The 15,389-nt window shown below is 43.6% G+C and overlaps 1 protein-coding gene across 2 annotated transcripts in view; it reads left to right on the top strand.

Annotated features, from left to right (window-relative positions):
• The window catches only part of znf423 (zinc finger protein 423), a gene marked incomplete at its 3' end in the record, with an annotated part of 73,948 nt that overhangs the window by 55,306 nt on the left and 3,253 nt on the right, over window positions 1-15,389 (top strand). The window contains exons 4-15 of one of the 2 annotated variants that reach the window (XM_080027511.1): window positions 5,957-6,134; window positions 6,752-6,876; window positions 7,049-7,130; window positions 7,284-7,359; window positions 9,175-9,449; window positions 9,882-10,165; window positions 10,573-10,977; window positions 11,797-11,978; window positions 12,658-13,197; window positions 13,731-13,881; window positions 14,101-14,682; window positions 15,082-15,266. In XM_080027511.1, the coding sequence (XP_079883637.1) occupies window positions 5,957-6,134; window positions 6,752-6,876; window positions 7,049-7,130; window positions 7,284-7,359; window positions 9,175-9,449; window positions 9,882-10,165; window positions 10,573-10,977; window positions 11,797-11,978; window positions 12,658-13,197; window positions 13,731-13,881; window positions 14,101-14,682; window positions 15,082-15,266 (3,065 nt within the window). Of the gene's footprint in view, window positions 1-5,956; window positions 6,135-6,751; window positions 6,877-7,048; window positions 7,131-7,283; window positions 7,360-9,174; window positions 9,450-9,881; window positions 10,166-10,572; window positions 10,978-11,796; window positions 11,979-12,642; window positions 13,198-13,730; window positions 13,882-14,100; window positions 14,683-15,081; window positions 15,267-15,389 lie in introns of both variants that reach the window. The other variant, XM_080027510.1, reaches the window with a different exon arrangement.

Below are 15,389 nucleotides of genomic sequence, written 5' to 3'. Positions count from 1 at the left end.
TTTGATATGAATATATTTGAAGAATCAACCCAAGCACTGCCTTTGGTTCAAATAAATATATTTTCTTTGCAAGTTTATGCTAATAAGGAAGGTTCATTTCATTCTGACAGTTAATTGCATGTTTGACGTGGTCGATCACATTGTGTATTATTCATTTCTAATGTTAATTCTGAATTTTCTGCACGTTAACTGTAGGTAGCAGGCAGCTAAAGCACTTGTAGGAGCGGCTCCGTTACCAGCTAAGATCCTTTGATTCAAACATCAAAGAAAAAGAGAAGAAAGAAAGCTCCACATACTGTACATGGATTGCATTTCCATTTCAGGCATTTAGAAGACGCTGTTATCCAGAGTGAACTAATTGAACCGATGTTCTCGAGTGCTGGTTTCATGTCAGCGCATCAAGTTGTATGTTTAATCAGTTTGTCGTTTAACAGCCTTGTGGCCAAAGCTGGTAGAAGTGTGGACATAGGGTGGGAATCTCTTGGCACCTCACGATTCGACTCCGATTCAGAGGTCAACGATTCGATTCAAAATCGATTTTCAATGCATCTCAATGTAATTTTTTTTAATGTATGTGTGATTTTCAAAAATATATTTATATACACATCTGAGTTTGCTACTCAGAGTTTGCTAATCACTTCCTACTTTTGTGATGATCATTAAAGACAATCGACAGATGAATTACCTTCTCTAATATTTTATTAAGAGAAAAGCTTTTCTTGTCACAAATATGACTTTCTATGACCAGTGCAATAATCAATGCAGCTTGCATTTCAACACAATATGGAAGTATGTAAAAACTAAACCGATTCAGTTTAATTTTATTTATAATCTCGTAAATCATGTTTCTATAGGATTTCTATTCTATTATCTATTATTTTCTATGTCATTCGAACACACTGTACAAAAAGTATGGCTTGGAATTCAGCTCTCATACAAAAACCTAAACAGAGATAAAGCCGGTGCAGGTCATGGGTTTGCTGCTCTCAGCCCTTTTGTAGCCACTAGCCACGTTTGTAAACAACTCGCACATGTGTTGTGTGCATGCGCAATGGTGCAGGAAGTACTAGTTTTTACCAAAAAAAAAAGAAAAAAAACTATTATCAACTTATCTGAATCGATTCAGAATCGTTCGAGATGCATCGGAGAATCGATTATTTTTCCCACCCCTAGGACATACTATGCAACATTACTAAAAGGCTTGCTAGTCTTTATTGTTATAAACTGGAATGGTTGGCAGAGTTAAATCTGATGATCACACATAGTCTCCAAAGTTTCTTCTAAGACAACATGTCTTATAAAGTGCTGCTTTGATGTATTTTCCCTCTGTGTGACAGAGCAACGGAGTTTAGATATGGGGGGGGATAGAGGGTGGGGAAGCAGAAAATATAAAGAGAGATTGATCAGCGCGCGTGTCTCTTTATTACACCAAAGCTGTGTCCTCCACACGTTGCCTCACTAGCTGGCCTGTTAGAGAGACATGCTGGGAGACTCGCGTGTTGATTGAGTGTGTGTGTGTGTGTGTGTGTGCGTGTGTGTGTGTGTGTCTTTGTGCGCGCCTGTCGTTTCAGGTACAGTAGACTCGGGTGGTTCGTTTAGTAGTTTTTTTCTCCTGCTCTTTTCTGCTCCCTTCACTGTCCTTTGGAGTTCAGAGTCTGTCCATCTGGAACGTCTCCCCCATCCCTCTCTCTTTCTCTCCCTCGGTCCCGTCCAGGCACAGACACAGGGGTGAAGGACAACACCAGTAGGGGAGACACTGTCGGAGGGACGGAGGGATGGAGGGAGGGATGTCAGCGCTATAATGAGTAACAACATGAAAGCCAGTGGAGGGAGGGAGGGAGAGAGGGAGGTAGTGGAAGAGAGATGAAGACACAGAAACAGTAGAGGGACTGCTGTGGACAGAGGGAGGGATTGAAGGATAGAGGGAATGGACGGGGAAAGAGGAGTGAGAGAGGAGGACTGCAGAGTGAGAGATAAAGCTGTCGGGGCCCTGTGGTCCTCCTCCGCTCAGCTCCTCTCATTTGTTTTTATTCGCCAGAGAAGGACAGAGAGGAGGAGGAGGAAGGAAAGAACGGCGTGTTTCGGCGTTCGCCCGCTCTTGCCCGTTTCTCTCTTTTTTTATTTTTTTTATTTTTTAATTTTTTTATCTCCAATCCCTCCCTCCCTCAACCATGCATCCTCCTCATCTCCTCTCGAGGATTCTTCTCTAATTTAACTTTTCATTGAAATTTTCTCCGCTCCCCTCCTCCCCTCCTCCCCTCCTCCCCTCCCCCCCTCCCCGTCCTCCAGTCTCTCTCCCCAGTAGTGCCATTCGGCCTTGTCTTGCCAACGTCCCCTCGCGGCCCACTGACAAAGGCGCCGTTAAAAAGCCGTGTGATCCTCCATTTTAGCGCCAGCCACGCTAGTCAGAGGATTAGGGCTCTTTAATGACGCTAATCTCTCCTCCCCTTCCACCCCCAACCCCCCCCCCCCCCCCACACACCCCCCATTTAAAAAGTGATTTCTTTCTCTCTTGCTCTGACTGAATGTCTTTCTCTTGTCAATATCTGCCTTTCTCTGGCACTTCACAAACTACCATGTGACTGCTGGTGTGCCTGTAATGGTCCACATGTGTCCAGACCAGCACTGTGGGAAAAAAAAACACTTTCACAATTCTTTTTTTTATTGACTCCCTTCTTCTTTACTTTGCAGCTCTACTCTATAATTTGGGGTTGAGTGTAGCTTTGTGTCTAGTGTTTGACTGTACTCTCTCTCTCTCTCTCTTTCTGGTGAATTTTAAGTGAATCCAGCAGGGAGAAAGTGACACAAAGTGAGAGCGTACGGTACATGTGTTTCAGAAGGTATCACTCATCTTTCTCAGGCTACACTTAGAGAGACTTGTACCCTGTTGAGTGGGCAGCAGGGGGTGTCTGGATTTGGCGTTTTATTGACGCTCTGTATTTTAACACCGGCCTTGCTCCCCGTAGATGCTACAGTTATTTATTCTGGCACTGAGGGGAACAAAACAGTGTGCTCGGCTTTGAAGTCACCCATTGATATGAAAGTTGTGTTGTAAGGAGGATGGCTCGATATTTAAACAACATATGCAGCCCAAAGCTTTTTTTTTTTTTTTTTACTTTATTTCATATGATAATTACAATTTAGTAGACATACTTGATCTACACTGTGTCCTTCTTCCACGTGACTTAATTAAACCTTAAGGAAACAGCAACACCTCAACACAAAATACATTTTGGCATGCCACAGTAGGACAAGCACAGATGTACTGTAAATGGAATTAATGTTGGCTGAATTCCATTTAGCTGCTTTAGTTTCAGGGTCCTGTTATTGTGCATGCTGGCTCACCGTCAAACTGTCCTGGCTCACTGAGACACTTATGTTGAATCGAACAGAGCCACTGTTAATGTTATTAGTAACACCTGTGCTTTTCCTACTATGACAGTCCAAATCACTAAGATTACCCTTGACTCAGTTGTCTGCCTAGGGTGGACTTTGGACTTTCTCTATTCTCCATTCCTCCCTTGCACATTCATTGAGACCTTTACCATTTTATTTCTAAAATATGTCAGAATATAAAATGTCCGTCCAAAATTCATAGAACGTTTTTTTATTTTATTATTAAATCGCGTCTCAAGGTTGTTAATGCACTCCACATTGATGGATTCACAATAACCAATTATTTGACAATGTGATTATGTAGCGCCATAATAAGGGATTTTACGTTTCATTTGTGACCAAAAAATCTACCTTTTTCAGTATTTGTCAAAACACTCAGGCACTCACTCAGTCACTCACTCAGTCAGTCACTCACTCACTCACAAACTCACTCAGTCAGTCACTCAGTCACTCAGTCACTCAGTCACTCACTCAGTCACTCACTCACAAACTCACTCAGTCACTCACTCAGTCACTCAGTCACTCAGTCACTCACTCACTCACTCACTCACTCACTCACTCACTCACTCACTCACTCACTCACTCACTCACTCACTCACTCACTCACTCTCTCACTCACTCACTCACTCACTCACTCACTCACTCACTCACTCACTCACTCACTCACTCACTCACTCACTCACTCACTCACTCACTCACTCACTCACTCACTCACTCACTCACTCACTCACTCACTCACTCACTCACTCACTCACTCACTCACTCACTCACTCACTCGCCTTGTTGTGGCTTGCTTCTAGACTTCATGTTGATATCTCCATTCCTTATATTTTCTTAAGCGTTATTTCTATTTTCCTTTCTTGCTTCCAGTCAAATTTAGAAATCATGCTTTAACAAAACATGTTATACACCCAGGCCCCCCCTGCTGAGTTCTATTTGCTCATCGCAGAGCCTACATCTTCTCTGCGATCGATTCATCACAAGAATCTGTTCTCCGCCCCCTCTCTGCAAGGCGCAATACACAGTAGACCACACACACACACACACACACACACACACACACATACACACACACACACACACACACACACACACACACACACACACACACACAGTTGGTGGAGGTAAAACAGTGTGTGCTTTGGAGAGAGGATTCTAAACTTATCAGGAGAAGCTTCTCCTCTGCACATTTATCTTTGCTCATGCAGTGTTTGGATTTGGACATTCTGGCCTTTATGATGAATCATCGGACCTTTTTCACTCTCTGTCCTATCACTCTAGTTTTCATATTTCCTTTCTTTGATTTGCTGCTGGCCTGGTTGATGTAGCTATCAAAATAAAAGCAAAGAAATCTGCCCCCTCCCCATCTGCTCTTTCTTACAAAATGCTAAAATGCTAATAGCCTTACTGTGCTGCTTCACACAGCGCACAAAGAAGAACAGAACAATATCAAGCATTATTCAGCCCGCTCCTTTGTCCCCCTACAAATCCATTCTGAAGTGTCTATTAAAGGAGTCGTGGCCCTTTTTTGTCGCCTCTTCACCAGACTACACAGGAGAGGGAGAGGGGGGGGGGGGGGGAAGAGGGGGAGAAAAATGAAAAGAGCAATGCATAATCTCCTATGTATGACAAAGATAAAGGGAGTGAATATCGCCATCTTTCCGCTCTGCTCTCCACATCTCCTAATCGCTTTTCCGACGTTTCAATCTGCCAAGGCCCTAATGAAAATATGATGAGGCGGATCTATGGTCCTCGGGGACGGATGGAGGGATGGGAGGGGAGGGATGGAACGAGGTATGGTTGCAGAGGGAGGATGAAGGGAGAGAAAATACACTCTGTCCTTATTTCTGGGCTCCGTCGGGGATACATAGTTCTTGTAGCTTTTCTATTTAGATGCTGCTGCTGCCAGAGTGTCTCTCTTTTTTATTCTCTCTCTCTATCTCTCTCTGCCATCCTCATTTCTTCCTGTATATTGTGTGTGTGTGTGTGTGTGTGTGTGTGTGTGTGTGAAAAGGATAAATGTGTTTTATTTTGTTTATTTTTGTCATTTGAACTCCCACAGGCTGCCTCTCTCGCCTTCCAAGAAAGATGTAACTTTTCTTAATCATTGTGATGCTCCCTGTTTTACCCCCACATTTTTTTCTCGTCTGTGCTCGTATGTCCCCCCCCCCCCCTTTTTTTTCATAAATCCTGCAGCTGTGTGCAAAATATTTGTCTGTTTTCTTGTGCTGTAGATGAATCAAATGCATTTTTAAAAAAATGGGGTGGAAGGTAGGATGAACTAGACTAGAGGAAAGAGGGGGCTCACTGGTTCGACCCCTGGCACTGACATGAGGAGGGTGGCTGGTAATACATCTACGGTGCCCACCATCTCTAGCAATGTGTTCTTGAGCAAGGCACTTAGTCCAGAAACTACTCCAGGGGCGCTGCACTGTGGCTGACCCTGTGCTTTACCCCTCTGGGAGGGATACGCAGAAAGACACATTTAAATTGCCTTGTGTACATTGTCAATAAAGTCAACACTAAATGAATAATCCATGCCTGTTTCCCTCTCTGTCAGATGGTGATGATGACGTGGCCGGTCTGTCCTGGATGCCTTCGTCTCCCTCCAGTAAAGACGTTGCATCACCCTCCCAGATGCCCGACGGCTGCTGTGACCTCGGCATGGCAACGGGCGGCGAGGAGGAAGGGGGCGCTGGTCTGCCTTACCCATGCCAGTTCTGTGACAAGTCCTTCAGGTATGAAACTCTTATCTGCGATATTGACCAAAAGTACTATTTAGATATTTTTGGGGATTTTGACATTAACGATAATTGACGATATTTTGCATCTCTCAAAAATGTGTAAAAAAAAAATAAAGTTAGTCCGGTTAGTTAGGGTTCACTACGTTTCCCAAGATGCTGTGCGTCTGGCCGTCACTGTGTCATGTCATGTTTTGCTGTTTTGTTGCATTCTCATTTCCCAAACACATGAATATAAACGTGTACATGAGTAAACAGTATTTTACATATAACCATGGTAACATGGGCCACTTAGGCAAACAGTGAAAAGAATGAGTTGAATACATTTGTCACTCACCTCTCTGGGGATTCACTCCAGACCCACTTCAAGAACAGCTGTCACACACACCATGAAGTCATCATCCGACTCCTCTCTATTACTCCTCTCTTCTTTTCCCCTTCGCATGATTGATTTGATGTATGCAGTGAAAACTAGTTCAACTTTTACCTCAGCCTTATAACTAAAATGCTTTTTACAATTCATTTGACCTTTACTCAACCAGGTACTTTGATGTCATTTTGTTTTTGTTCTGAGCTTTTGTAAATGTCTTTTTGCTCCTCCTTGTCCCCCTCAGCCGCCTCAGCTACCTGAAGCGCCACGAGCAGATCCACAGTGACAAGCTGCCTTTCAAGTGCACCTTCTGCAGCCGTCTGTTTAAACACAAGAGGAGCAGAGACCGCCATGTCAAACTACACACAGGTAATAATAAAACACAAGGTCTTCCGGGCCTATAAAGACCTGATGGGTAGCAGCTTAACGGTATTTTTTTAAACTTGGAATAACATAAGGAAAAAACATTATAATGTATTTTTTTCTTATTTTTCTGAAGAAATAATCTCTCTCTCTCCCATAAATCTGTCAATTGATTCAGGAGATAAGAAGTACAGTTGCCAGGAGTGTGAAGCGGCATTCTCCCGCTCTGATCATCTGAAGATCCATCTGAAGACACACAGGTAACTGTTTCTGATCTGATCTTAACATGGAGTCTCTTCTTGATTGTACATGTCACCTGAAGTTCATTGTTCTATCCTCCTTGATTCCAGTGTTTCATTCATCTTCTAATGACTCTTTCTTATTTTGTATTATTTTCTTATTCACACTTCCAGCTCCAGCAAACCGTTTAAGTGCAGTGTGTGTAAGCGTGGCTTCTCCACCACCTCATCACTCCAGAGCCACATGCAGGTAAACAGTGTTATCATTCCCATTGTTACTTATGCAGACTCAAACAGTCAAAGAAAGTGACACGGTTACTCTAGTACAGTGGTTCTCAACCGGTGGGGCGCGCCCCCCCGGGGGGGCGCGGACACTCTACCGGGGGGGCGCGAGGGGGATGAAAAAAAAATTAAAAAAAAAAAAAATCTTAATCTTAATTTTTTTTTTTTTTTTTTTTTGTAATTTCAATTTTTTTCCTGATATGTAGCCTAGTTCAGAGATGATATGTATTTTTTTTCTTTCTTAACTTTTTTTGATAGGTAGTTGCCAAGTTCATCACACAAACACTCCAATCCACTGATATGAGATCAGTTTGCAATTTTCAAGTACTGAATTAATGGTAGGACTGTGGCCACTAGAACTGGTCTCTGGTCAGCAAAGGTCTTGAAAACAGCATAAGTGTGCTTGTGACATGTGTGCCACCCATGCATGTGTATGGGCACGTGTCCCAGCAGATTTTTGAAATCTGAATAAAAAAATTTAAGTTTGTAGTTAGCAAGTGTAACATGTTCTTAGGGCAGAATTTCATAAATAAAGGTTTATTTTTTTAGCAAGATATTTGGTCAAAAGCTAGTTGTCATCCGTCCCTCTGTCCAGTTGTTAGGCATCTGGCTGCTAGCAAGTTATGTTGTCTTGCTAATTTTACTATTCATCTGAACTGAAATAAATATTGACTTTTTCCTTTATTATCTTCGCCAGAATGCACCAGAATGCTTAGATTACATGTTAAAAACACAAAAAAATCTTCTGGGGGGGATGCCCCCAGATCCCCTTCAGGGGTTTAGTTTTCTGACAAACATTACAATGGATACTAACATGATTTGGGCATTTGGGATTATAAATCATCTTTGAATTGGTTGTACAGCATATCACATGCTATTCATTCAGGGGTGCGATGGCCACCCCACTCTAGCTCTGTGGCCCACCTTGGCCACCCCCAGTCAAAATTTCCTGGAATCGCCACTGAGACACACACAACTCCGCGTTCAGGCTGCACAGCACATTAATCGCAGGTAGCATTTTGAGCTAAATCTGGCCACTTTCCAAATCCAAGACTCAATAGTTGAAACATTCTCTGAACTGGGTTGTCAGACAGCAGTGTTTCCCATTGATCATAGACTTTGTTTTGTGAAGCTTTTTCATAACAGGTATACCTATTGTAGAATTTATTCTGTGTATGTTCTATTTAGGCTACTAGTTTCTTCTCTTCTAAGGAGATTTAAAAAAAAAAAATTTCCTCAGTGTCTCATTGATACAATCTCATAATTAGCTTTTAAAGTGCACCAGAATTTAACGTTAAAATATAAGAAATTTCCGGACCCCAACCCTAAACCCAATGTTCAACTCAAAGGTGCGCCACTGTGCCTAGCCCTAGATCTATCTATCTATCTATCTATCTATCTATCTATCTATCTATCTATCTATCTATCTATCTATCTATCTATCTATCTATCTATCTATCTATCTATCTATCTATCTATCTATCTATCTATCTATCTATCTATCTCTGTAGGGTGGTGTGTGTGTGTGTGTGTGTGTGTGTGGGGGGGGGGGGGGGGTTGTCAGGGTCGGTGGGGGGGCCCAACTGCAATGACCCAGCTTTGGGGGGGCCCAGCTTGCAGAAGGTTGAGAACCCCTGCTCTAGTACATGACTTGATCATAGTAAAAAGCAGAAGACCTTAACTTGTAGTCATCATATGAAAACCTTTTTGACAGTATTATATATTTGAGTATTTTCTACAACACAGGCCTCTTGAAGTCTTTTCTACTTTCTGACTCTGGCAGGCTCACCGCAAGAACCGCGAGCATCTTGCACTGAGGGGCGAGAGGGATGGAGGGAAGAAGGGAGGAGAGGGTGACCTGGAGCAGGACCTGTATATGTGTGATTACTGCGAGGAGACCTTCAGCCAGACGGACGAGCTGGAGAAACACGTCCTGACCCGACACCCGCAGCTGTCCGACCGCGCCGACTTGCAATGCATCCACTGTCCGGAGATCTTTCTGGACGAGGCCTCACTCCTCACGCATATCGAAACGCAGCACGCCAACCGCAAGCACAAGTAACTACAGAGCTTTGATTGAAAAAAAAATTAAAAATTCTAACCACTGATTTTTTTTTTGTATTAAAGGTGGAGTCAGCGATTCTGGAGAACGCTTGTTGTCCAAATCACTGACTATTTCCTCACCATCCCTTTAACTGTCTGTACAGTCACAGCTTGGGCTCTGTAAACGGGCATGTTGCTAGCTTTGGTGGGCCCCCTTTTTTTTTACAGACCCTATATTAACATAGCAGTTTACAGAGCCTAAGCTGTGTATATACAAACCAGATTATTTTCCAGCGCACACAGACAGTACAGACATGAGGATATATTCACTGATTTAGAAAAAAAGTTATTTTGACAACAAACGTTCTCCAGAATGTCTGACTCCACTTTTAATGTGTGATGGAAGGGAACTCCTGTTTTACTGTTTTTTTTCCTCCTGTACCCCAGATGTCCTGTCTGCTCAGAACAGTTCCCGTCTGTGGAGGATGTGTACTGCCACCTAGACAGCCATCGACAGCCCGACTCCTCCATCCACAGCGCTGCCAGTCCAGACCCCGCGCTGGGCAGTGTGGCTTCAATGAGTTCAGCCACTCCGGACTCTAGTGCAAGCCTGGAGCGAGGCTCCACACCAGACTCTACCCTGAAGCCCATTCAGGGCAGTGAACGAGGCCGCAGAAGAGGCGCCCACACTGTGGATGAGATTGGGATAAGTCTGAGTCATCAAATTGGAGGTATGGTTTTTGGTATTTGTTCGAATAAATATGCAAATTTGGCAATATCTCACGAAGTGTGCCTACATTTGCATCTCTTTAAAACGCATAGATCAGTTAACATCGTATCGTAGTTGTTACATTGTAACATATTCCAGTCAATGGTTTTTAAAGGACAGATTGTGGATATAGCCTTTTTTCATTTTAGAAATCAGAAATATACTACAGTTTGTACAGGTGTTAATAATGCATTTTCGGCATGTTTTGAAGAACAAAGTATATCATAAATCAGACCATTTCAGACAAAATCTTAAAATTGACCAGTGATTGAAAGCCCTCCAAAGTTTTTGCCTGCAGTGTTTGCCTTCACAGTTTAGAGTATCTCTGTATATTTGTAATGTGACACTTTTGTTTGTCTATGTGTACAGGTGGAGGAGGGCACTGGAGCAAAGTGACGTACTCTTGCCCTTACTGCTCCAAGAGAGACTTCCACAGCCTGGCGGTGTTGGAGATCCATTTGAAGACCATCCATGCGGATAAGCCGCAGCAGAGTCACACATGTCACCTCTGCCTGGAATCCCTGCCCACGCTCTACAACCTCAATGAACACGTGCGTAAAGCTCACCGCGGCGGTGGAGGAACAGCGGGCGCAGCAGCAGCGGTAGCAGCCTTTCCCCTGCTGCAGTTCACTAACGTCACAGCCTTCCACTGTAACTACTGCCCGGACATGTTCGGAGACATCAACTCTCTGCAAGAGCACATCAGAGTGTCTCACTGCCTGCCTGGTGGGATTGTGGCCGGATCCACAACATTAGGTGTGTTGTTGCAGAAAGGTACACTTCCCAAACCATGTAAAGGAACTTTAACATGTCAAAGTATGGGTTCTGTTGGTATATTAGGGACTTTTAAGCAGCGACGTATTAGGGAGTGCTACGGTGTCAAGGCAAGATTCCGAGGGGTTCTAATATCACTAAGGAACACTCACAACGGCTACTTACTGCAAGTTGGCATAGTGCTCACAACGTCAAAAACCTGTTCTGCCGTTGTAACAGACGGACAACAGCTACAGCGACAGGAGGCGATGACGTACATTCTCGAATGCTAAAACTTGTACTCTATTGCCATTGCCGTCCACTCAACCGTTGTTGCTTCAAGTCCCTAGTATTTGTTGTGGGTGGGTAGCAGCCAATAATGTAATAAATGCCAATATCATAATCATAATCATATTTCAATTTCAATTTATATTGTAATAACAGCCAATAATGTAGTAACTTGCTAATAACATAACAACTTTTTGGCTTTTCATTGGCTGGTTGTTAGCCTACATTATTGGGCGGTTTCCTTTAAAAATATAATGACTGGAGCCCATCATGTAATAATATACTTATAACACCATATTTAAGTTGTATTAATTGGCTTTACATTTTCACACTTAATTATACGGTACACCATCATAATATAATAACTTATTTCATTATGGGCAACACGTTCTAACGTTATGGAGTGCTTGTATTGTGTCTAGAATGAGGTTGTCCTTTGATTAGTATTGGATATCTTTTCAGGAATTGTTTGGAATATCCCTTTATGTACATTACCATACAAGCATCGTAATGTCATTTAAGGACATCTAACTTTATTCCCCGCCATCCTAGAAGGGAACCATGCCTTCTTCTGCAACCAGTGCTCCATGGGATTCTTGACGGAGTCTTCTCTGACAGAACACATTCAGCAGACACACTGCCCCTCTGCTGGAGGAGGGGGGGCCGGCTCTGGAGGAGGCGTGGCCAAACTGGAGTCTCCCCAACTGCAGGCTGCATCACAGTCCTTCATGGAGGTGAGAATCAGGAATGAATCCACAATCACATCTCAACAAAAACCAACCTTAATCAGTGTTGATAATAATTGGATGTCGCTTGTCTGTCTTTGCACACATCAATCTCTTGATCAATCTCATCAATGAGCAGTGCGCTGGTCCCCCTTTAATGAAGTGGTGTCTTGGACTTTGTCAGAAGCCCAGTGAAACGTTAAAGTACACATATTGCTCATTTAAATTCTTACTTGGTCATTTTACTACATGAATAACTTTCTGAGCTGAGCTTGTGATTAATGAGTATGCCGTTATGGCGGGTAACCGCTGGTCTGGCCTGCAGTTAATTCAAACCAATTTTTTTTCAATTTGTTGGTTCTCGGTCACAGGTGCTGATAGACAAAATCTCATCAAAAAGGGATAGTGGTCCAACCATTGCTTTCATGTTCCAAACTTGTATTTATTACAGGCATGACCACAGATTACTTGATTCTAATACATTATATTAGAGCTTTAAAAGACACTTCTCAGTCTATAATAAACATGTTAATCATCTGTTTATCATTTATTATCTGAACTTGCCAAGTTATGATGATAACTGCCTTCTCTCTATATATATTTCCCATCTTCTCTTTGACTATACAAAAGCTAAATACCAGTATGTGTCAATGTCTGATAATCTTAAAAAAAGTCTGTCCACGCCCAGGTGTACTCCTGCCCCTACTGCACCAACTCGCCTATCTTCGGCTCGCTCCTCAAGCTCACCAAGCACATCAAGGAGAACCACAAGAACATCCCGTTGGCTAACAACAAACGGCAGGCCAAGGTTGCTGACCTTAGCCCCGCCTCCTCCGACATAGAGATCTCCTCCCCCAAACGCCATAGACTGGGGGGGGACTCGACCCCCTCCATGGGCAGCAACGGAGACTACCCGTGTAACCAGTGTGACCTGCGCTTTGCCAGCTTTGAGGGTTTCCAGACCCACCTAAAGTCCCACCTGGAGATGCTGCTGAGGCGCCAGTCCTGCCCCCAGTGCAACAAGGAGGACTTTGAATCCCAGGATGCATTGCTCCAACACTTGACAGTGCACTACACCACCACGTCCACCCAGTATGTGTGCGAGAGCTGTGATAAGCAGTTCTCCTCGGTAGACGACCTGCAGAAACATCTGCTGGACATGCACACCTTTGTCCTGTACCACTGCACCCTCTGCCAGGAGGTCTTTGACTCCAAGGTCTCTATACAGGTGAATGACACAGCCTCCTAAATCCTACTGTGGCTCATATTCATTTTATTTTACAAAGAATACTGAGTATAAATATAATATAATGTGAGTATATAACCAAGAAAAGGTGTTTGTTATGGGGTTAGTAAAGTTAAAGCTAGAGTGCGTAGCTTCTGTCGTCTCTATGCATCTACATACGATGAGCCTTCGGTGCCAGTGCATCAATTTGATTCCTTCTGCTGTACATCTAGGTTTTTTCTTAGCAGTAGAATCAACAACTGAAACATTTCTTGGGCATTCCGTGGGGGTTTTCATCCATGCCTTCACCTGTTGAGACAGTTGTAAACACTTCCAAACTGAGAAATACAGAGAGTGTTTTGTTGAGACGATCAACTAATCAACTTTGTGTCAACTCATTTGGTGATGGCTTCACTGTAAAGGACATTCATTAATATGAAAAAGTTACGCACTATATCTTTAATATAGCCGTGAAATAACTGTAGAAATGAACCATCTTGAATTGCTTCTTCCTTCTTCCACCTTCTGCCATTCAGGTGCATTTGGCGGTGAAGCATAGCAACGAGAAGAAGCTGTTTCGCTGCACAGCCTGTGCCTGGGACTTCAGGAAGGAGACAGATCTTCAGCTCCATGTCAAGCACAGCCACCTGGGCCAAAGGTCAGGCCTCCCTGGGGGGCTGGGAGCAGGTACAGTACATCTTTCAGGTTTCATTAGAAAAGTAGACCAGAGGATTCGGAAAAAAGTTCTTCTTAGTGATCATGCTGTTGATAGTGAAATAGAAGGAAATCTAATAAAGAAAAGCAAAAGTCAACATTTAAAAAAGAAATACCAACAAAACAATGACAAAATAAAGTTGTGAAGTTGCTACGTGAAGCAACTCAACTCTGACTTCCGTCTCTCAACAGGACTCAAGCCCCGGAAGTGCATCTTCTGCGGTGAGACGTTTGGAACGGAGGTGGAGCTCCAGTGCCACATCACCACACACAGCAAGAAGTTCTCCTGTCGCTTCTGCGGCAAGAACTTCCACGCCATCTCACTGCTGGAGAGACACCTGAGGGAGAAGCACTGCATCTTCGACGGGGGCATCATCACCGGAAACGGAGGGGGCACCGGAAGTACTGGGAGTCAGAACGGGACGCCCAACGGACTGGCCCAATCCTCCAAGAGAGGAGGAGGAGGAGGAGGAGGAGGGGGAAGTGGTGGCAACGCAGCCTCCGGTGGTGGGGTAGAGAGAGGGACGGTAGTGGCTGCCGAACAAGCCGACCTGCAGAACATGTTACTGAAGGGCACAGGCGTGGGAGGAACAGGAGCCGGCCAGGGAGTAGATGCCTCCAACAGCCACGAGGCGAGCGGAGGTGAGGAGGAGCTGGACACTGCGGAGCCCATGTACGCCTGTGATATCTGTGGAGCGGCTTACACCATGGAGTCACTGCTGCAGAACCACCGGCTGCGTGACCACAACATCCGACCGGGAGATGACGACGCCGGTAAGATTTGATTTGAATCATCCTCTGCTCGTTTTGAAGATTTTTTTTAAGGTTTTTAAAAATTGATTTTATTTTGAAATTACAATTTAAAAATGTATGACCATATATCTTGTATGATTTAACATTTTCATATTTATTCTCAATAGCCTCCCAAGCCCTTCATCTTTTGTTCAGTGTTTTGGCTTATTATTTTGTAAAATGAAAAGAAAGAAATCGATAAAAAAGAAAATATTCAGAGTTTAATGAAATCTTAAGTCAAGAGGTAAAAAAAAAATTATGCTCCAAAGTAAGTGTACAACCTTGTCTTTTGCAAGCGCCATCATCATTTCAAGCATTTATTGTTAAAAATAAGGAAAGAAAATCTATTGTTGTGATGATGTGAGTCATTTTTTATACCAGGTTCTCGTAAGAAAAAGGCAGACTTCATCAAGGGGAACCACAAGTGCAATGTGTGCTCCAGAACATTCTTCTCTGAGAGCGGGCTTCGTGAGCATGCTCAGACGCATCGCGGCCCCGCCAAACACTACATGTGCCCAATATGTGGCGAGCGTTTCCCCTCCCTGCTCACCCTCACTGAACACAAGGTACATACACCTCTCCATCCTGTGTCTCTGTTTCATGGCTGTGTGCATGTCTATGCTTCAGCGGCTCATTTGTAGCTTTATATGTAGGGAACACATAACAGTCAGCTGATACCCTCAATGGTA

The sequence above is a fragment of the Ammodytes marinus genome, assembly GCF_949987685.1.
Source record: "Ammodytes marinus genome assembly, chromosome: 5".
In the NCBI taxonomy this organism is placed as follows: domain Eukaryota; kingdom Metazoa; phylum Chordata; class Actinopteri; order Uranoscopiformes; family Ammodytidae; genus Ammodytes; species Ammodytes marinus.
This window is presented reverse-complemented; position numbering and strand designations above follow the sequence as displayed.